This window comes from Meriones unguiculatus, chromosome 1, assembly GCF_030254825.1.
Source record: "Meriones unguiculatus strain TT.TT164.6M chromosome 1, Bangor_MerUng_6.1, whole genome shotgun sequence".
Lineage (NCBI taxonomy): Eukaryota > Metazoa > Chordata > Mammalia > Rodentia > Muridae > Meriones > Meriones unguiculatus.
In genome coordinates, this window is record NC_083349.1 from 18964719 (window position 1) to 18987496 (window position 22778).

General features: G+C 45.9%; 1 protein-coding gene across 2 annotated transcripts; it reads right to left on the minus strand.

The window, feature by feature from the left end:
* Positions 1-437: 437 nt before the first annotated feature.
* Tollip (toll interacting protein) lies at positions 438-19725 on the minus strand. Of its 2 annotated transcripts, XM_060382781.1 has the most exons (7): positions 19540-19694; positions 15742-15789; positions 11958-12107; positions 11202-11384; positions 9902-10054; positions 8729-8819; positions 438-3415 (listed from the first exon to the last, which is right to left on the minus strand). In XM_060382781.1, the coding sequence occupies exons 4-7, from the start codon at positions 11358-11360 to the stop codon at positions 3201-3203; spliced, it is 618 nt and encodes a 205-aa protein (XP_060238764.1). In that variant the 5' UTR covers positions 11361-11384; positions 11958-12107; positions 15742-15789; positions 19540-19694; the 3' UTR covers positions 438-3200. The 2 variants fall into 2 exon arrangements, with proteins under 2 accessions (XP_060238764.1, XP_021511434.1); XM_021655759.2 differs by lacking the exon at positions 15742-15789 and having other exon boundaries at positions 19540-19725.
* Positions 19726-22778: the final 3053 nt, after the last annotated feature.

Sequence of the window (22778 nt, forward strand, 5' to 3'; positions counted from 1 at the left end):
AGAGCTGATGGGCTGACCAGTTCAGATACCTCCCAGGCTCAGATCCAGGGCTTTAGATCAGCCCAGCCCAAAATCTGTCCCATCACTGAACTGCTGCAATGCATGAAGGGGCCTAGAGAGCCACAACTACAGGGCAACAACAGAAGAGTTCCGGTAAGCCTGCAGTATCACAGAAGCCAGAGGCCTTGTACCAGACCAAAGACTCACTGCAATGAACTTTTGCAAGCAAAGAAGGGTGGACAGAAGGGTGTACTGTGGGACATACTGTGACACACTACAGCTTCCACAACAAGATTTTCCCACCTCTATTGGGGGGAGGTTGCAAGGGTGAAGAGCAGGTATGAGGGGAAGGAGAGATGAGTGGGACTGGGGTGCATAATGTGAAATTCACAAAGACCTAATAAAAAGTTTAAAAAAATACTCAGGGACAAAAATGGTAAACATTTCCTTAGAGGACTTTATTTTTCTATTTTATATAGACCACTTATTAAATTAGAAGGCTGAAAAGTAAAAATATATCATATAATCAAAGAAAATTCTGGACATGGACCTCATCTCCACGATAACCATAGACACAGAGTTCTGAGAACCAATCCCGTCAACTTCCAGACAGTGCTCAGATGACACCAGTGTCTGTAAAGAGTGGCCTGGGAGGGAGAGGGCAGAACCCAGTCACAAACACATCTCTCAGTCAGGTAGGCATCACTCACATAGTGAGATGAAAGCCACAGGCCATGTCACACCACAAGCGTGCAGTGCGTTACAACTTCAGCCAACCAGAACGTCCAGAGAAAAAAACAGCCCAGGCCATCCCCAGACCCATGGCCACTAGAGCTGGCTTAAGAGCAGGCGCTCTGAGTGGACACCTCATGAAACGTTGCTACCGACTGAATCTTCAAATTTGGCAAGAGCAGCAATGACACCCAGTGAGAGCCTGGCCTTCACCCAGAAGCCTATTACATCTGCTGTGGCCTCTGCCTTTGAGCTACTCCTTCCAGGTGTGCCAACTCTTCATCTCAAGAAGACCCAGGATGGGATGGAAGGCCAAGCAAGCCATGCTCTTGATGCCTAGGCACCTAGACGAGCATGACAAGCACTGTCTCTTTCCTTGCACTAGATGGGCTCTGACATGAAATTCCAAGACAAAACAGCACAAAACTTAGGAGAGTGAGGTGTCACTCAGGCCTTATAAAGTGTGATCTTTCTTCAATCTAAAAAAATAAAATGCTCATGGTAAAGGGAAGAGTCTCTGTTCAAACCTTAAATCTGTCTTGAAATCATCACTCTTCCACATCTAAACAAGCGCAAGTTCGAGAACGCTGCCTCTGAGTGCTGTGGAAGATGCTCAGGGGCTGCCAGCAAATGTTGATGCTCCCTCCAGAACCTCATCTGAACAAAGTGCTGTGCTCAGCCCATACCTCTGAAGGCAGAAGTTGATGCACAGCCATACCTGAGACCTAGAGACAGGGGCTCCAGTCTTTAGTGTGCTGGTAACACTAAGTGGCCCCCTTATGGAGGTCCTGCTCTGCTTGGCTCATCCACCCTGTAAGAGGGCCTCTGCTTACCAAGCACAAGACCACACAACAGCCTAGAATGGAGACTCCAGTGCCTGCTGCGTTAAAGTGAGTGGTTGAATCTATTTAACAAACATTGGTCTTTCTTCTCCATTTTGCAGTTAAAAGGTTTCAAGACCTACAACTAAAGAAAAGTGCTTGTTACCACATCCCGTGCTCACCATCAACACATACTGCCTTTAGGCTTACAAAAATAAATACTTATGGACAATACATTTGACAAAAAGCACCCCCCATGAATGACAGAAAGTAGTATATTTTAGCTGACATTAAAACTTAACCTGCATTTTGAGAGGGGAAAGGCCAAAACCGAATCATTAACTTTCATATTTTAGGTCCTTCACAAAAATCCAAACTGCTAGGAGCTACCTACATGCCATATTTGTGGGTCACATATTCAAAGGCTGGGTGCAAACTCTCGGAAAAACAAAAAGCAACTGCAATGTAAGGCAAAACTGTAACACCACAAATGTGTGACAATGCTTGATAGCTTCTTAATGGACACCTGTTCAGTGTATCGATTCTGAGAAAGCTTTCAAGGTTCCGGATCTTAGGACAAGGTGTCAGCCATTCTCTCTCTTAACATATGTACAGCCACCTCATGAGCCCAAAGGTTTGCAACCCCAAATACAACACACAATATCCACTAGGCACATCTAACTCAATGGAGTTTTAATTTAAGCATGGGATTTTTAATCACTCAAGCCAAGCTACAGTATGGGTCCACACAGTCTGCTGCAGGTCAGTAGTGTCACGATGGCTGAGTATCTTTTAATAGTAAACACACAGTGCCATACCAGCCCATCTCCTTCACTTGACTGGGCTCTGTGACGAAGACCTATCAGCAAGAACAGCCCTGGGAGCAAGTCCCACAATGCTGGTACTAAACAAGAGGAGGTGGAAAGCAACCTCCAGCTTTGAGGGCCAAGGAGGGGCCTGGCCAGCCAAGCACCAGATCTGGACACCTTCAGTATTCAAGTTGGATTTCTGTAGCTGAAGCCTAGCCAGACAGTCGCAGGTGAGCTAGACAAAGAGGTTGGACCTGCTGGATATGGCTGGAAAGCATATCTCACTGGCCCAGGGCTAAGTGAGGGGTCCAGGTTCACACACAACATCAGAGGAAGGAAGGAGCTTTTAGCTTAAAAGTTCCAAAAATAACCTGCAAGTAGGTGCACATGAACTCAGTGCACCTTCAACAACCATCCCAGTTAGGCTGAGTAACTTCATCCCATCCATTGACTCAGAAGGATGCTGTACAAATTCTAATATCCTGACAGATGCTGCTGCTTTCTGTAAGAATGCTTTCCAGAACAGGGTAAGGAATGGAGATGCAGGTCCTCAAACAATAGGACCACTAGTCTGTCCAGTAATAGGGCCATGACATCATCACCCAGCTAGAGACAAGGAGAGAGATGTCTCCCCACCTTGTCCCTCACCAACAATGAAGAAGACTGCCTGCCTAGAACCAAAAATCCACATGCATCCCCGAAATATGTGGGAAGGGGTGGTGCTAATGTCCAAGGAAGGGGTACATGGATGGTCTTTCATTGGAATCTTGTGGGGATGGTAACCCTGGGTGGGCAATTCCAAGGGTCAGTGGTGTGAAGCCAAGGGCCACAAGTGGATCTAGGATTCTTCACCCATCTGTAGCAAGGAATTGATGGCAGCATCCTTGTTCCCTCTCTGGGCTTCGAGCACAGAGCGGATTACTTCCCTGTCCATGTTGGGAAACATGTCCTGGATAGCCTTGAGGTCCTCCTCATTACAGCGGGGCTGAGGAGCCACAGCTGGTGGGGGCATGGCCACAGGCACCATGCCAGGGCTGCAGACAGCAGGCATCCCTGAAAGCAGAAGATGAAGTTTGGTTAAAAAGAGTGGGGTCAGCCAGGTGTGGTGGTGCATGCCTTTAATCCCATACTTGGGAGGAAGTAGGAGAATCTCTAAGTTCAAGGTCAGCCTGGTCTACAGAGTGAGTTCTAAGACAAAAACAGTGGAGTCACAAAGCTGTAGTGCCAAAGGAAGAAATAATGCATCTGACTGGCCTTAAGGAGAAAGGCTACCTTAAGTCTGACTTAAAAACAGATTCCTCAAGGATGCCCATGGCAGATGGGCTGGGTCATCCTCACTACTGAGGTCCCCTCTCCTGAGGTATTTTCTTTCTGACCAAAAATTTAAGTTGGATCTTTATATTAAAAATTTACAGGGAGCAAGATGAATATTTGGTAACCACATGTGCTACTTTAAGAACTTAGGAGACTCATCATAGACATGAGTCTTTACTGAGAATAGGGACAGCAAAGTATTATACTTGTTTCACCCAATACTCTAAAGTCTGTTTGTGTCAATATTCTAGAATTTACTTTCACAGCCTAGCAAAGACATTACAGTAGCATGCATATCTTGGTAAGGTAGAGCTGCATACAGCATGCTCTAAATACTTCAGAAAGGCTGCATACTAGCTTTTTACAATGAAGACAATAGACATCAATTTTCAGCAGCCCGAGGCACCAGGGCCCTCAGAGGGCCTTAGGAGCCAATCCTTTTGCCATATGAGTAATGAAAAGCTGCTGGCAGAGAGCTCAGCACTGATGCTATACAGCTCCCTGAACCCTGTGCTAGATGAAGAGGTTCGAACTAAGAAGCAGAGCTTTCCAAAGTACCCTCTGGGCCAGGCCTTCACTTTGGTGTCTTTGTCCTGACTGACCTGGACAGGTTGCCATCAGACACCTCACAAGCTGTCACCATAATGCCACACTGCTCAGCCTTTCGGTGATAAAGGAGGGGATGAAACAATGGACTGTATGTTGCCTGGCCCAGGCCTAAGACAGCAGCCTGTTCTTAAAAGGGCTCAAACCACCTCAACTGGATGGATTCAGTGTCTGTACACACACACAGCCACTGCAGCAACACAAGGAATGGTGCATGACTATATCCGAGGAAGGGGTACATGGATGGCCTTTCCATGTACCAGGGCCAGGCAGCTTCCTTTGAGTCCTGTTCAGTGTTCCAACATTTTTCAGCCTGGCTGGGTACAGGGAAGAGAGAACTGGACACTGATGCACAACCTGCAGACCAACTGCATGGGGTCAGCATAGGAGAGCTGTCTGCAGTCACCTGCTTTCATAAACCAGCTCCTTTGGGAGCAGACCAATACACACAAAGACGACTGGCCCTGGTGCCTTCCATCCTCCAGAGTGGATACCATATTCCCAATCCAAGTCTGACCTGTCACTATGACCAAGTGTGGACCAACTTATCAATACTTCCTAGAATTTGTGAGAGCCACTTTGGAGGGCAAAGGATGAATAGGAGCCCTGCAGCCTTGGTACCAAACAAGGTCCTCTCAGGTCTAAGTGGGTACAGTGAGGAGCCATGCAGGTATAATGAATCCATAGCTTACACTAAAGTACCATGTTGAATAAAGGCAGCTCAATGGCATCACCCTGCAAGCCCTCCTCTTCATAAGCTGACACAAACTGATGGAATAGGACCAATTTATTTCTTCTGGCAGGACACTTAGCTACAATGCACTCACTGTAAACAGTAGGCAAGCCCAATTCAATGGAACAAAAGTTTCTTCACCAATAGAATTCCACTCATAAAACAAAAGCAAGGGAGTTCTCCATTCAAGAAAAACTGCGGCCTTAGTATAGCAGCACAGACAACCTGGGTCCTGCCTCACAGCAACAGCTCACAACAAACTGACACAGACAGCCAAACGCCTCTGAGGCTACCTCCACCAGCAATATGAGCCCAGAATCAGGCTGCATATTATGGGATATTTCTAAGCACTCAAATTAGTAGACTCATAAACACACAGCTAACCCTTGATCCCCAACCTTCAGCTTCAGCTCTGCAAAGAAGCAGCTGTGATACTGAATCCAAAACCTCAGACACAGACAACAGGGTTTATGCCTCCTGCAATGCAGAAGCAGCTGGCATCTACTGTCTATGCACTTCCCTTGGGCATATGGCAGGGGTGACCAGTGAGTAATGCGAACAGGCTAACACGTGACTCTCCTCATTCCTGTCCTACTGCTCACAGACTTATCTCACCCACTGTCAGGTGCTGGAGTGCAGTCTTCTTTCATGCATGGTCTGTCCAAATGTACCTTGTACCCTGAATAGTCAAGGGTATAAGTCTTTCCCAAGTGAGCAAACTCTGCAGCACAACTGTGGAGCTGATATGAAGCAAGAAATACCATGTGACTTGACCTCACTTTTGAGGAGCCACAGAGCAGCAACAGAAATAAAAATGCCCCGGTGAACTGCTGTTACTGACTCTGTGGCCTGAGATGCCCTGATAACAACCCCTATCTGTCTCTGCACAGGACACCCCAAGTACTCTGGTAGGATGGCTCTGCCATCACAAACATAGGAATTATAAGAACCAAAGCTAGGCATCAGGTTTCAATGAAGCAGCATGCTTATTAATGCCCCCAAATGATTACAATAAATTAAAAAAAAAAAAAAATTCAAGAACTTTTCTAGAACTGATTCTCCATTAGTGGAAACCTGGGTTCAGGAAAAAGTAGCTAATTCTGGGGTAGAAGAAGGAAATGCCAAGATGGCCAGAGGCTTCCTGTGCCAAAATCAGGAAGCTCGCATAGCACGTGAGATATCAAACAGCACACAATTCGGTCTAGAGGGCTGCCCAATCTGGGACCACTGAGTGATAAAACAATACAGTAACAAATTAATAGCTCAGAAAATAAAACAAACCTCGAGCCCACACTGCTAGAGCTATCAGTGGACAGCACAGTCTGACAACAAACAGGCAGCAACTGTGACCTTGAATATAATCCCTGAGTAGATACAAAGGGGTTCTCAAGAGACTGAAAAGGTGCATTGTGGCACCTTACCAAATAGTAAGGTGTGAGCAGCAGTAATGAGCGAGAGCAGCTTTCTAAGCAGTATCTAGATGGTGGGCAGGGCAGTACAAATAGCTGCAGGGCCTGTCACAGGTTCTGGGAAGACCCAGCTCCACCAGGCCCATGGCCAGAGCTGCTGCACAGAACAAGTGGGGATAAACCTGGCTGCAGTCCTGCAGAAGGGCCCCTTGGGAAGTGTCCTCACTTCCAGGAAGCATGCTTACATGGGGACAGAGCAGACATCAGAGGCTGGTCTCCAAAGGAAAAACATCCTTTTATTTCTGTGGCAGCTTTTCTGTCAGTAGATTGTTTCTAACTTTCAAAATGTACATCAAAAGTGAGGATCAAAGTCTATTTATAGAGGGATCTCCCCTAAAATACACATTCTAGAGCAGTCTAGAGGCACTGCCAAGAATGCAGGACAAGAGCCAAGAGTACACTGGTCAACAACTTTTATCATTTGTTTTAAGTAGTTCTGGTGCTGGCAACTGGACAGAAGTTTGTCTCTGTTGCCTCCCCACCCCCTCTGTCACCACCCAAAGATATACTCAAGTCCAATCCCAGTGCCTGGAAAGAGGGTACCCTTGTTAGGATCAGATCATGAAGGAGCAGAAAAGCCCTAGTCCAGTGACCTTACAGGACAGAAACACACAAAGAGGGTGGTGACCATAGAGTATGAAGACAGACTAGGGAGATGTGGCCAAAAACCAAGACCTGGAAAAAGTAGAACATCCAGAGCATCAGAAGGGATTGCAGCCTTTGTTTTAGACTTCTGGCCTCTGAAGCTGAGGGAACAGATTTCTGCTGCACTGCCCCATCTGTGACACTGCCTCTGCTACACTGGGGTACCCTTTGTGCTCTGTGTTCTACTTGTTTCTCCCTCCTCACACCTCCAATTCAGGACAGCTCAATGACAAATTCCATACATACCAGTGATATATTTGAACAGAGAACTGATGAGACTGCAGTTTGAAGAAAAGAAACCTGGGGCCATTTTGGGAATGCAATCCTCAGACCTCAGGATCCATTCACTGAACTAGACAGGTCAGGATCTTGTACTGGGGACTCCAGAGAACACACATCCCAAAACCCCACTCTCATATTTCTAAGGTTCTCTTGGTGAACAATCACACTGCTTTAAGGTTGAAGGTCTTGGGTCACTCTACATTTAACTGGTTTGCCCTCTACTGCAGTACTTTCTGGTCTCTGCTGATCTGGTGACAACCTACTCTATTCCAAATACTGCAGGGGCATGGCCTGTGGACTCCCTCTCATTTGCAAAGTGCTGCCCTTTGTTCCTGCAGGCAGATCTGTCACAGACAGAAGGCCCAAGTTCTATCTGCCAAGGCTGTTGTCAGAATATGTGTGGGTGGATTTCATTCCAAAGTCCTGCACTGTCTTCCCTAGCTTAACTGGTATAAAGGCTGAAAAACTAATGAGTCACTCAATTATGGCTATGTGGGAACCTCAGACCCCACACTGTTGAGCCACTGTACCTCCCAGATCCAAGACAACACCCACCCTGAGCACTGGTAACCAGGAACCACAAAGACCAAGTTCCACCCAGGACCTCACATTCCTTTTGCCCTATAGACCTTAGCCTTGGAGTTAAGGTCACTGCCTTAGCCTTGGAGTTTCCTGGGACAGCAGGACCACCATGGTCTGCTTGGACTCCAGTTCCTTGGACCCTGGAAGAGAATGGGGGACCTGCAGGCCTGCTCTGGTGTCTTCTACTCTCAGAGCCACAGTTGTTCCTTTTGGCTAAAGCTAGGAAAGCAGCTGTGATCTCATCTAGCTTGCACTGTACTGGTAGAAGGGCCAGATGGACATTAGGCACTGTGAAAGCCACAGGGAAGTTGGAAAACTAAAAAAATATATAAAAGCCACATCTTGACTATATGACCCAAGCATATATTAATTTAAATGAGTAAATACTTTCAATGAAAGCCTTGTTTTTTAAGATGTAGTATAACATCTTGCCTACCAGGAACCAGGTTCTCTTATTCCAGTGACTCAAACATAAAAATGTCCACGGACATTTCCACACTTCCAAAAACTCCTCAGTTCACCTCAGTTGTGCCAGCAATTAGGGAAAACACCCTAGAACACCATAGAAAACATTTTCTATGTATACATAATTCAAGTACGACACTGTTTTAGAAGGATCTTTAATAAGATCCTCATTAAATAAGATCCCTAGTCATGCTTTATAGGAACGCTGGGTCCTTCCCTCCTCCAGTCCTACTCTGTCCCAAAATTGCCTAACAAAGCAGCAGCACACACCTGCAATGGGCACATAGCCGACACCCTGCTGGTATACAGTTGGCATCAGGACCACAGGCTGAGGTGGCATCATCATGGCAGCTGGAAGGGACTGAAACACAACAAAGAAAAACATGGGTGTCAAGGAGGACCATACCATATGTCAATCTTGTTACTTTCAGTATCACAGGAATAAGTCCTAGCCATAGTCCAGACATTAACACCCAAGACATGTCAGCAAGAATGTAGTGGCCTTGGCCACTGACTGCATCTGTACCAACACTCCAGCATACCATCCTCAGCTGTAAGACTCACAGAATTACAGCTACTGAAATGTGATCAAAAGAAGGACTGGGCTAGGGAGACAGCTCAGTTAGGAAAGTGTTTGATACACAAGCATGAGAACCTTAGTTCAATCCCCAGCACCCATATAAAAAGCCATTATCAGGGCTGGGAAGGCAGAGACAGGAAGATCCCTGAAGTTCATTAGCCCAATAGAATGAATGAGTTCCAGTTTCAGTGAGAACAAAAGTTAGGGTAAAGATTAAAGAAGACAAACATGAGCTGCAACCATCACGTCTCACAGAGGCTCCCTTCGGGATCTGTTTTGGAGAATGCATCATCAGTATCAGTACTAAACTGAAGTACTAAACTGTTTTGTTTTTTAAATTTATTTATTTAATGTGTCTTAATGTTCTGCCTGCAAGTGTGTGTGTGCCTGGTGCCAGTGAAGGTTAGATAAGGATATTGAATCCTCTGGAACTGGAGATAGAGTTTATTGTGAGCTGCCATATGGGTGCTGGGAATCAAACCTGGGACTTTTCACAAGAGAAGCCAGTGCTCTTACCTGCTGAGCCACCTCTCCAGCCCCAACTCAAATAATCTTGAACTGTAGATGAGCTAGTATAAAATGAACCTGTGCTATATAAAGTGCCTGTTAAAGATAGGTAACACTAAATACCAGAAGAAGGAGAGACATGCAGGATGGTCAAGCTGAGGAGGCCTGTACACAAGGTGCTTTATACTCCCATTTTCAAAGGCTCAAGAACTAAAAAGAAGAGGCCTAAATAATACAAAGAGCCAGTAGAAGCCCAGACCCCCAATCCTATCTCCCACAAATTCCCAAGGTTCTTGGAGCCATAGGTGCCTCAAGGAGCTGCTCGAGAAGGTGGCTACTCCAGACAGTGAACTCACCGTGTAGGACATGACCAGGTTAATCATGCCTTCCTTGTCATCGCCCTGCCTTCCACTCAGACTATACCACTCATCCTCCACTTGGCCTTGCTTCAGAGACTCAGGGATGGTGATGTGGGTCCAAGCTATGCGGTCGTCCATGGAGAAGGCTCGCTAAGGAGGACAAGAGAAAAGTGATCTCATCATGACCCACAATGACTCATCTTATAGAGACCAGCTTTTCCTAAGGCTGTGACTCCACCTGGACTGCCACCTGCATCTACCGTCTGCCTTCTTGGCAGAAGCGGGTCTTCTTCACTGCTCTGGCTTCCTTTAAGGAGCTTCCCATTAAACCACAATCCCAGACCTCCGTGGATCACCTGCAACCTGACCACCACCACTTCTGCACCTTCTGAACAACCACCATAAGGCCAGGGCAAAGGACAGGAAAGAATCTCTGGGCTGCCATTCTGGCTTAGGGATGAACACTGTCCCCCTCAGTCCTTGTGGCCCTATACCTAATCCACCAGATATAAGCTTCAAGTTTGAAGCCCAGTAGATACAGATGAGGACAAAAGGACCAAGCAGCTACCCACAGCCCCAAACCTCCTCCTCATATGTTCCTACTATTCTGAGAACACAGAAGAGGGAGAAAGGGACAAATAAATAAATAAATAAATAAATAACAAAACAAAACAGGAAGAGGCAGAGGGACAAGACAAGGAGGAGGCTGTGTCCTCCTGGCTGGGCGGCCCACGTCCAACTCCTCTCTGGCCCTCACTGTCCCCATTCTCTATCCTCTGCCCTTTACTCTGGTTTAAGGAGGCAGGCATGTGGTCTCCAGAACATGTGCTATCAGGTGAAGCGATCAGGAGACAGCTTCAGCCTCTGAAGTTTCCTGACTGCCCTCAAAAACCTGCATGCCTTACTGTTGGTATTGCCATGGAACATTACCGGCACAGCCTATAACTCATGCCTGCAAGAACAGTGTTCTCACCACTAGTGGAGCCTGACTTGCTTGAAAATTTGACCTACCCATGAACAGCTATTTTCACATTCTCCTCACACCCATATTACTGGTGATAGTTCCCAACAGACACTGTCAAAGGAGCTGAGACAAAAAAGCTATACTTTGTCATTCAGCCACCAAATGCCAGGTGTCCAGGCAGGTCACACCCTGTTACCCGGCCACTAAATGCCAGGTACACAGGCCTGAGCACCAGTAGACCAGCCTAATAACTACAACTGCAAGGCACACTGCAGCACACCCATACCTATCTGCCTCAGCTTGGCAGATCTGTGACACTGGGGCATCCCTCACCTCATCGAAGATCTCAAGGTAGAACGAGTCCACACCTGGGGGTACTGTGCACTGGATGACCTTGTTCCAGCGAGGGTTCTTGGCGCCATTGTGTGCTGTAGGAGTTTCATAAACAGCATAGCCCAGACGCAGGCGGCAATAAGGGTCCATACGAGTCATGCCATAATTCTTTGCCAATTTTGCCTGAAATAACACCAAATTAAAAAAAAAAAAAAAAGAGGCATCCACCAGCAGAGTTCCTCTCTGCTTACCTCATAGATATTTCACAGTACATGAAAAAACAGCCTTCAAGTTCACCTAACTGTGTCAGTAACCTGCTCTTGAACATGATGCCAGTCACTGCTGGACTCATACAATTCTGGGAACCTGGCCATACTCGGCAGTAAGCAACAAAGACAAGACCTCTAATCTGACACTGTTCACTAACTATGCACATCCTAGGCCTCAGCATGGAGTAGGACAGTTGTGGAGGACTGAGTAGCTTAGCCTGAGTAGCAAGACCTCAGCTGCTACAAAGGGGTCAGAGAAAGTATCCTCATTGAAGATAGTGGCCAGTACGAACTAATAGTGGATGTAAGTATCTTAGGCAGATCCCTGGGAAATCAACAGGTATCACTAGTTATTTTCAAGAATAGCTAGAATTAAAAATAAATAAATAAATAAATAAATAAATAAATAAATAAATCTACTTGTTCACATGGGAAATGTGATACAAAGGATGAAATCACCAATCTTCAATAGGAAACTGAGACCCACCTGTACAACAGTGATGCTGAGGCGACCCACAGTGCCAACTGCTCCTCCATACTGCAGCTGCTGGGCTGCCTGGGCATCCAGCTGGATCTGCTGCTGCTGCTGTGTGGGCGTTATGCGGAGGAAATCCTGAGGGAGCTCACCAATGTACACCTTCCAGTGAGGAGAGAAAAAAAGTAGAGTCAAAGCAGGTAGCTGAGCAATCTTAGAGTACTATCCGGCTTGCCCTGGAGCAGTGTTCACTCAGACCCAGTCCAGCTCACCCTCACCTCACCAAGGCCTAGAGAGTGCTTGGTCTTTTGTTTGTTTGTTTGTTTGTTTGTTTCCACCTTTAAATTTCCATCTTGCCCTCATCTGAGCCTCCTTCCCCTGAAGATTCACGCCTTCTTATTCAGGAGGTGCTAAAGGTGAACCAGCACCCTTAGAAGGTTTAGAACATGTCTCAGTCACTGAAAAGCCTGACTACTAGGGTTGAAGGGCTCTAAGAAAATATAGTTTTTCAAGGAAAATAAGAAAGCAAAGGAAAGGTTAACCAAGACTACTAATGGTGGCCCTGGCTAAAAATCATTCTGGGGATAACCATAGCAACCTACCGCAGAGGGAAACCACAGGAATACATGCTGACCAGGGCTTCCCACCAAGAAAACACCAGTTGGAAATGGCACACCTGCCTGGGACCCGAGATGGAAGGGCCAAGGACTCAAGGACCAGTGAGGACAACCCTGGGAACAAGCATCTACAGTTTCAACCAGGATGGCCCCAAAGAAGGCTGCCCAGTGGGTACAGGTCTAAAGGTTACATAGAGGAAATGCTCACAATTAAGGATCAGCTGATGAAGCTCTGAAGGCTGAAAACCCACTAGAGGGAGGACCTGAGCATGAAACAGGTGTCTATGGTGGTCCCCAAGTCCTCAGGTCCCTGTGCATGGCTTCCCAGGCCAGCATATAAGCTTTCAATGAAGCATCAATGTCGTAAATGAGCTGTGGCAAAGTGAATTTACTGAGAGCTGCTGGGAGTGCTTGGGTGTCAAGGTTCTGTGATGCCCTGACTATCTCTACCGTAAACACTACTGCCTATCCCACCTGGCTGTGGGCTCCCACTGATAATGTACCATGTAGACTTCCAGTTTGTATAGGTTTTTCAGTCCCAGCACCTAGAAAGCATCTGTCTCTCAGGAGTTTGGGTGCTCTTTTCAAAGGTCCCTGAGAAAAGTAGGCATGCTGGCTCACTCCTGCAATCCCAGCACTTAAAAGGCAGAGGCAGGGGAGTACTGTGAGTTCAAAGCCAAACTGGGCTACATAGTGAGTTCCAGGCATGCCTGGGCTATTCAGCAAGACCCTGTCTCAAAAAATAAATCAAATTAATTAATAAAGCAAGCAAGCAAGCAAGCAAAAGTCACTGAATCCTTGAGTTTTGCTCCTTATCATCTTCCCATTTCTGTATTTCCAGAAAATATAGACTAGTCAGAAGTTCAGGACCAACCAAAGATATAGCCCAGAGTTTTCTATGGGTCACTCTTGAGCAGTTGGCCTGATGATAGTGGTACTACTGTCTTCTAACTTGGAAAAAAAAAAAAAAAGCGTATCACATACATCTCAAAGTGGTGACAACTCAGCAGCATGCCCTTCTGCACCTCTGGGGTCACTCAGCCCACAGTCAGGAGGGAGACCAGCCCTCCTAGGCAGAAGCTTCCTGGAAAGTAGCTGTGGCCAGTGAGGCCCATGATTACCAAGAAAGGCACAGCCAAGAACCAGTGTCTATTGCATACAGGAAACACCCTCCCAGAGAAACTCCCAGCCTATACCTATGTTAGTCTGAAGTGAATTTTGAGGGTGCACCTCCAAGATGCATAATTAACTCTATCTATGCATCATAAATGGATTATTAGGCAAAAGTAGACTTTCTTCAGCCAGGTTCTTGGGGTTAACCTACATAGACCAAGTTCTCACTTGTCACAGGAACAACTGCTAATTGTATGCCACAAGCAGCAGGGCACACTTGTGTCTCCTAGGGACAGACCCAGGACAGGCCTGTATCACAGTGATAGGTCAGGGTGTAGGCAGTCATGGGGGTTGCTTCAGCATGGAGGTCAGGAAGGCCATGTGGAACAAGTGAGGGCTGTTTTTTAATTTTAATTATCTCTTTATCTGTTCCCTTCTTAGGAATGGAAACTTCAAACACTGAGATTTCATATTACACTCTTCCAGGCTTTCATTAAAGAGAAAGAGACTATTAGAGTTGGGGTGGGGTTAAGGTAAAGTGTGGCTAGAGGTCTAGCTCTGTGGTAGAGCACTTGCTCAGCATGCACAGTGAACTAGGTTCAATCCCCAGCAACTTCCCCCAAAGAAGATCAAATTCTGTGCTGTTTTCACAAAGATTTAACCATAAGATTATAAATAAGAAAGGAAAGTTTTAACAATGTGAGCTTAACAGTGTTACTGAAGAATAGAAAAGCAAACATGGTAGAAAAAGCTAATCCACTCTGTCCCAGCTAAGTGATCCTTCATCTAACCCAGCGATGTGATACAACATCCTCAACAATGTACCTCCTCCAAAATAAGAACCAAGGGCAACCTGAGAGATGGTCAAAGGCTAAGCAAGGGGCTGGGAGGAACCCACAGCAATGAAGGGAACAAGCTGAATCTGGAGCATGGACTGAAGCCAGTTTCATGGCAGTGACAATGGTCTGTGACAATGACATCAGGGGAAATAGAGTGATACAAGGGAGAACTCTTTTTTTTTCTATAGCTTTTCCTTAAATATAAAACTATTCTAAAGTCATAATATACTAGGAAAAGTTTCACCTTAACCCAAGGAGGGAACAGGAAGGGATAGGAAATACTTCAGCCCAAACCAGACAACAAACAAGCTGGTTATACAAGCAATACCTGCCTATTGCTGCAGGTCCCTGATGATTTGACTAAATGAGGACACCTTACGATATACCTAAAGAGCCACCACTTTTAGCGTAGTGAGGAATGCTTCAAGAGCAAGATGTATCAGGCATTGGTGCAAATTCTATAAAGACAATGACAGCACTAGAAAATACCACCAATAAATAGCTATTTTTAGAAAAGCTGTAAAATACAGGGATAATTCTAAAATGTATTTTTGCTGTATATTGGTAGAAGAAATTTTTGCCATACATTGGCCATATGAAAATATACATTTTTTTATCACAGCTTAAAGACTTAGAAACATTAAATCATGAATCTGTTAAGAGATTCACAATGGATTTTTTTTTTTTTTACAGTTTTACTTAAGAGTACAAGATGAATACACACATTGAGTTCAATATTACCAAATGACTTTAAACATGTGGGTTAAGACCCACCAATTTCATTTCCAGGCACCAGTCCAATGGAAAAGCTACAGGAATGTAAGCATAAGTAGGCTCACTCCTTATGGCCTGGGAAAAAGGGAGAGCCACCAAGCAATGTCTGACTTCCCTAGACAGAAGCATTTGTGTGGCTCACACTCACAGCCCTCAAAAGGAATGGGGTATTTCTGTGTCCCTAAAATGCAAGGAGCCCCCAAAATGCTGACAAAAACACACACATACACAAAAAGAGCAAACAAAAACAGGCCAGTAGGAGGGTACACTGGGCTTTACCCTTGGCAAGGAAAAGTAGGAACAGGCAGACTAACATAGTGAGTGAAGGCACACATGAACCCAACCCTTACAATCTGTGACACAGCCCATGGGATTTCCCCATGGACAGAGAAGCACGGTGTCTCTCCGAGGGTTGTCCAAAGGCTTCTGACCTGCCCAGCATGGAGGACCTACCTGCTAGCATGTCTAGGACACTGTAGAAAAAGGCAAGAAGCTGCTAGTCTAGAATTCAAGAAAAAAAGGGAGGGGGGAGACAGAGACACAGTTACTTACTTCCACAGGTACGTGAGTGAGTTGCATGTGTGCATCCATGCATGTAAGGCTGTGGCACCAGCAATGCTAAAGGGAGCAAGGGAGACCCTGAAGCACCAGCTCATAGTTTAGTGTATCTGTGGAAGCCGGGCAGAGGTGTCTCTGTTGCCCAATGTGAAGGCCTGGACAGCCTTCCAGACTCAGTGATCACAGGGATAGTCTTGTGGGATTCCTACCCACAAGACTAGCTGCTGCTGTGTCTCCCCACAGTCACCACAGCCGATGCCATCCTGCCTGCAACAGGTACCTGGCAACTGCACAACCTACCTGCACCCAGCTTCACTGTTTCTCTGCTGTCAAAGCAGAAATAGTATCTGAAAAGGATTTGATCACAGAAAGAGTCATGTGTTCTAAGAAATGAAAGTAATTCATAAGGACCTAGTACCTCTCTAGTTCATTATTTCCCATGGGCTGGGCCTGCTGCACTCTCCATGCATAAACTTGGTGCATCCTCACAAGCCCTGACAACAGTTCTTTAAACAGTGACTTGGCCCTCAGAGGACTGAAACTGCACTTTAAGGCTTTCAGTGGTTTACATTGAAACTCCAAAGAATGGAAGAGAAGCAAAGTAGTAACTGGGATGACAGCAAGGCAGACTTACAGTGGACTGAGAAGCCACTGTCCACTTCAACTCTACACAGCTCTCAGGGGCTACAGTGAAGGGTTCCAAAAGAGAAACTTGAAAGTAAGGCAAAGAAATCCCAACAAATAGACACAAAGAGGGTTAGGAAGAAAATTATGCATCTCAGATCTAAACAAGCATTGACATAAAAGTGCTGTTACTCAAAGGAAAGCAGAACTGTCATATATGGCACAACAGCTCTTGGTGGGATGAGGCCACTGAGTCACCACTAGCTCTCTATGGTCTTTGCACAGACTGGGAAAGACAGAGATGCACTCAACTTCAGGTTTGCAGTGTGTTAAAATTCCTAGGGTAACTCCCAAGAGAGAAGAAATACACCATGTATTTTCCAAACTGGTAAAGAATTTACTATGATTACATATATTTAAAAATGTATTTCTGATAAAACACATTTTATAAAATCAATGACTTATGAATCAAAGCAAGAATAAAAACATATAGGACAAACAGACGCCTAAAACTGTTAAATACATGTTTATATATTTGTGCTATGTAAAATAAAGCTATTTAAAAGGTTCCAACAGAAACTTGTACTTCTTAGATTTGTCTTTTAAGGATAAAGCTACATGTTGCTGTGGGTAGATCCTTCCTAAACACGTTGAATATAATGTAAAGTAAAAAAGTAAATGAATAAAAGAAAAACCCTGTAAATACTTTCTAAAAGAAAAAGTAGAGTAGCCATGCTGTCATACAAAGTAAAAGGCAAGAAGCCAGTAGAAGTCACTATCTGGTGGCCACAGCCTGATGCAGGAATGCTAGACTTGTACTCAGGTAGAGCCTCACCTCAGAACCCAGAGCAAACATTCCAGGGACCCAGAGATAAAGGCCTAGTGGCCAGCTAGTGAACATAACCTCTTGCTCAGGTTCTGCCTATTGAGAATGCATGGACAGAGGATGCTAACTCACACAGGAGGTCTGAAAGCTATGAGTATGCAGTAACACTCCAAAAGAAAACCAAATACACCCTAAAGAGATCAACTCCTTCCTCTATGACTAGAAAATAAGAAGCCTGCATTTTACCTTACTTTAGAAAATGTTTAGAGACAGCCCAGGCTCCTCTGGCTGATGGGAAAAGCTTATCTTTAACAACAGACCCAGTTACCAAGTGTAGAACATATGATCAAATTTAAAAGATCACTCTTTTGGGGCTGGAAAGATGTTTCATTGGTTAAGAACAGTGGCTGCTCTTCCAGAGGACCTGGATTCAATTCCCAACACCCCACATGGTTCACAGCCATATGAAACTTGAGTTCTGGCAAATCTGAACCCCTCTTCCGAACTCCATGGGCACCAAAAATGAGCACGGTATATTTACATATACATGGGTAAAATATTAATTCACATAAAATAAAAAATATGTATATACCTTTTGCCATCCCTAAACAAGTCACTTGCTCAACCACAATCATCAGAAAAGAACAAGACTGATGAGGTTCCAGCTAGGCATAGGCACTAAGGCTCACCCACAGAATGAGGAGGGGCAAAGCCAGCACCAGTGGCCTCTGGAAAAGCTCAGGTTAACCAGCACCTCGAGCAGGGCAGGTCAGCACCTGCTGGACTCCCCACAACACGTCTATAAAGGAGGACCTTCAAATGCCAACTTTATCTATGTTTGGAAGCCAGCGCTGTTTATCTTTACACTCTACACCCCAAGTATGACATGAATAAGAGTGAAGCCCTGAGACCCTGAGGATGAAGAAGAACTGCTGAACATGAAGGTAACTCCAATTCCGTAACGCTCCATACCAAGTCTGACAGTAGTTCAGGAGGTCTGCCTTCAAAGCCCTCTGAAAAAGCATCTAACCAAGCCCGGGGCTTTCTTCAAAGACAGAAAATCAGTAATCTACCCCAACAAATTATCTGTTACATGCACATACACACACAAGTCAACACCAAGCTGTCAGAGTGAGGACCTGGGAACACACAGGCTTTTCAGGCACATTCAGTATTAACTTCAAGGAAAAGACACTGGTGCCATCAGACTTCGGTTGTATTACACCTAGCTGCTGTTAAGCAACAGCATCCCAGCCGCAACAGTCCCAGGAAGCTACTAGGAGGACATCCATACTAAGGAGAGGAGAAACAGGCATTATCACGGAACCCAAGAGAACTCTTAGGAGACAACCCTGTTGGGTCTTCCAAGTTATCTGCTCCCGTCTCATTTATAAAGAGGAAATTGAGGCTTGGGAATATAGCCATTAACTGGGCTGAAAAGGTGCTCCTCTGTTCTCTCTAGATGCTAGAGAGGGGAGAAAACTGACACAACTAAGGACTGACTACAAAGTGGGAACTTTCACCACCTCTGAAAACAAGGAGTCCAGGACATCTTTCCTTCTGGAGGACCAATAGTGTCCAGCCCCACTCCTCTGAGAAACTACGGGAGCCAACACCCCTCTCAGCTTGGGCAATTAATGGGGGCAGGACCACTCTCCATCTGGGAGACCAAGAAAGTCAGAGCTCATGTCCATGTGGGACATGAATAGGAGAGAAGCACTACCACACTGTGGTAGTTCTACTAGACCCTGACAACCAGCTAAAAAGCCTTTGCAAATATTAGTGAATCCAGAGGTATACAGGGGTGGTAGGTACATCAGGGGAAGTAAGGGATTCAGGGTCCTTTTCTATCTAAGGAACTAAGGGGAATCGAGGACTCTCTCCGTCTGGGAAACCAAGAAGGGTGGAAGTCCCTCTCCCTCCCGTTGGCCAATGGGTTAAGGGTTCCTCTCTATAGAGGACTGAGGGACTCATGGCTTCCTCCCTCTGGAGGACCAAGGGAGTCAGAACCCTTCTCCATCTAGGGGCCAGGAGCTTCCAGGGCCCGTGAGCGTCCAGGAAACCATCAAGTTCTGCCCTCCTCTACCCGAGAGACCCTCAGAAGCAGAATCGCTACCCGAAGATGGGACCCGCGCAGCCCCGGGACCGCCGAGCAATCCGCGAGGGCCCCCGCAAGAGGCTGAAAAGAAGAACCCGACCCCAGGCTCCGCTGCCCCACTCCGGCTCCCGTCGAGGGGACTCACCGGCCCGCGCTGCGTGCTGACGGTGGTCGCCATGGTGCGGCGGCGGCCCTGTGCCTCGCCGACAGCACAGAGACCCGCCGGGAGAGCTCGCCCACCCCCACCACAACCTGCGTCGCCGACCGTTGTCCCGCGAGGCAATCTGCGCCTCGGTCAGCTGACAGTCGCCCCGCCCCGCCCCGCCCCGGCCCCCCCCAACCCCACCCCGGCGTTACCAAAGCGCAGGCGCTTGGCAATGGCTGACCCCTCCCCTTCCGGCTAGTCCGTGCATGCGTGTTCTAAGCTCGGGCCGAGCTGGGGGAGGAAAGTGGGCGGGGCGGAGAGGCGAGGGGAGACGGGGCGGGTTAAGGTTCTCGTGTACGCCTGCGCAGTGGCGCACTTCGTGAGCTCAGTAGCCCTTTAAAATGGCTGCCAGACTGTCTGCGCATGCCTAAACGTGAGCGCTTCCGTGACGGCGCAATCCTGTTCATCCAGCAGCACGCAACCAGAACAGGGAGGTTCATCTGTGAGTCGCCCCAGCGTCTAGTTACCTGACGGGAGGTGGCTATGAGACCACCAGCTGCACGTGCCTGAACCGCTTGAAGAAAGGAGAAAACTGTGATATTTGGCAACTTGGGGAAAAACAGATGGCAGTAGAACCAGCTACCCTCAAGCCCTTGAATTACCTCAAAATGCTGTGGGAGGAAGAACATTTATATTTAAATCTTAAAAAAAGAAACTAAGCTGATAGAGAGACAAGAGTAGGCAGGAGTACTTCCACAGGCCTTGGATTTGCTAAATGAATGGAAGAAATGTCCCTAGGAAACCCAGGCCACCCACTCTTGCCTCTTCAAAGCACTCTCTTCAGAAGTACCTTTGGCCAGATAGACTCAGGGTAGTTCCCATAAGGAGTTTACCCTATAGTGGACACCAATCTGTAGGTCCCCTTTCACTTGTACTTCAGTAGACTTGGTACTGTCGTTACTCCTAGAACATTTCTTCACACACAAGCATGTTCCCTTGTGTTCTTTTCATCTCTAAAAACACACATTTCACCTCCATTGCAAGTGTCTGCCTGGATGCAACATGGCACTGCATCTGGGTTCTGTCCCTGGACAACTGTCTATCCGTTCTCCTTATCTCCAGCTCCTTTTGCTCAAACTGTCATTTCTATGCTGAGGAAACTAAGACAGGCCAAGACAAAAGAGTCAACACCGAGTGTGGCAGACATAGTTTTAAAAAGACCCATGAACTCCTCCTGGCATTTACATCCCTGTACAATCCCCTCCTTTTGGTTATAGAGAAAAACTGACTTGTGTATAAAAATACAGCAGACAACCTGTTGTGTAAGATAATATCTGGATAGCAGACTAGGAATCCCTTGTAACTAAGACCAGCTCAAGTTGACTTGAGTTTGAGATATCCACACATACAGCCTCTAATGGATCCCAAACCCTTCAATATTTAGGAGGTAAGACAAACAAACAAAAACAACAAAGGGGAGGGGAATTGTTACTGAGGAAAGTTTTATACCATAAAATGTCCCAGCAAGTCCTGAAGTCAGTTCAAGTGACACAGTCTGTCATAGCAGAATCACTGCATTTGCTCTCTAATAGTGGTAGTCACATGATTGGACATAACCTTACTTGTTTCTACTGGTTTTGCTGCAGGTAGCAACTCTGATGTATGTGGGCAATGATAGAATTTGTCTAGGTTACTTTGCAGAAACCTGAAAACTACCTCTGCTGTGAGTACTGACTCTCCACTTGGCAGAGATGTTATGAATAACAGAACATGGATGAAAACTTTAGCATGTCTGTATTCATCATCTTTTATTTGTCCTCTTTGCTACCTTCACTCTTGACTCAGATTTGTAGTCCTTTTCTATTGATATGATAAGACAAGGCAACTTACAGAAGAGTTTATTTTGGACTTAGGATTTCAGAATCTTAGGGTTTTAGAGTCCACAATGGTGGCTGGAGGCTAGAAAGGCAAGCAGGAGACAGAGAGCACATGAAAATGGCACCAGTGTTTTGAAACCTCAGAGCCTGCCTCCAGTGACATACCTCCTCCAACAATGCCACACCTAACTCTTCTTAAATAGTTATACCAACTGAGGAACAAGTATTCAAACATCAAGGGCTCAGCTACCACAAGATCCTACTCAACTCTGCATGTACACACAGAAACTCTGAGAAATATGTTGTTATTGAGTACAGTATCATATATTTATAGTCCTGACACCCAGAAGGCAGAGGCAGGAAGAGGATTAGGAATTTGAGGCCAGCCTGAGCTATAACACGGGGCAGTTATGTCCAAGACCACAGGGCTAATTTGGCCATTGGAGCTGGTATGTGCTTCTTGCCAACCATAGTGTGTAGCTGTACTTTTTAATCTACTTTATTTAGTTTCTTATATGTTTACCTCCTTCCAACCCCTCTGCCTAGGTAGGAAAGAAAGAAGCTTAGAAGGGATAGAGGACATAGACCTCTTTAGACTTAGTTCCTGCTGATTAGGATTGTCAGGTTCTTTGGGGCAATACCAATCTCAGTCATCAGGATCTCTAGGAGTCCAGCAAAACAGCAACAGCAAACACAGCGGAAGGATGAACCGGGAGCACCACAAATAGCAGCAGCCTTCTTGTTTCTCAGAGTTTGCCTCTTTGGATCATCCTTTAAAGCATCCTTCTCCTCTCTCTGGGCTCTGGTATTTATATCCTCTCAGAGTCCTCAAAACTAAACTACAGCTGGCAAAGACCACACCCCTCTCTGTGGCACATGAGGCAATTATCTGCTGTGGACAAACCAAAAGCAGCTCCATATCCACTTGGGATTAAAACAAAAACATAACATAATTTTTTTTAAGAAACCAAAACTTCCACTACAAAAGTGACTCAATTATCTAAGGTCCCAAGTCCTTTTAAGGCTCAAACCAAATCTAAAGGCCAGCTCTAAACATAACTGATGACCTCTTGGAGTAAGTCAACTCAGTAAACTTCAAGGCCAGAATACTTTTTCACAAGAAGGAAAACATGCCCATGGACAATGAAAATTACAAAACTTCCCCAGAAAAATCAATAGAAGCCTACTGCTTTCTCAGTTGAGCAAGCAGCCAGGCTGTCTTTTCAACTGGCATTACATTCTTCTGTTCATAAGTTTCAAGAAAGCTTTGCCCGTCTTGTTTATCATACTGGGTTTGGTCCCATTTCTTTTGCTTCCATACTGTAAGATCCAATTATCTGATAACTGGTGATTGTTATATAA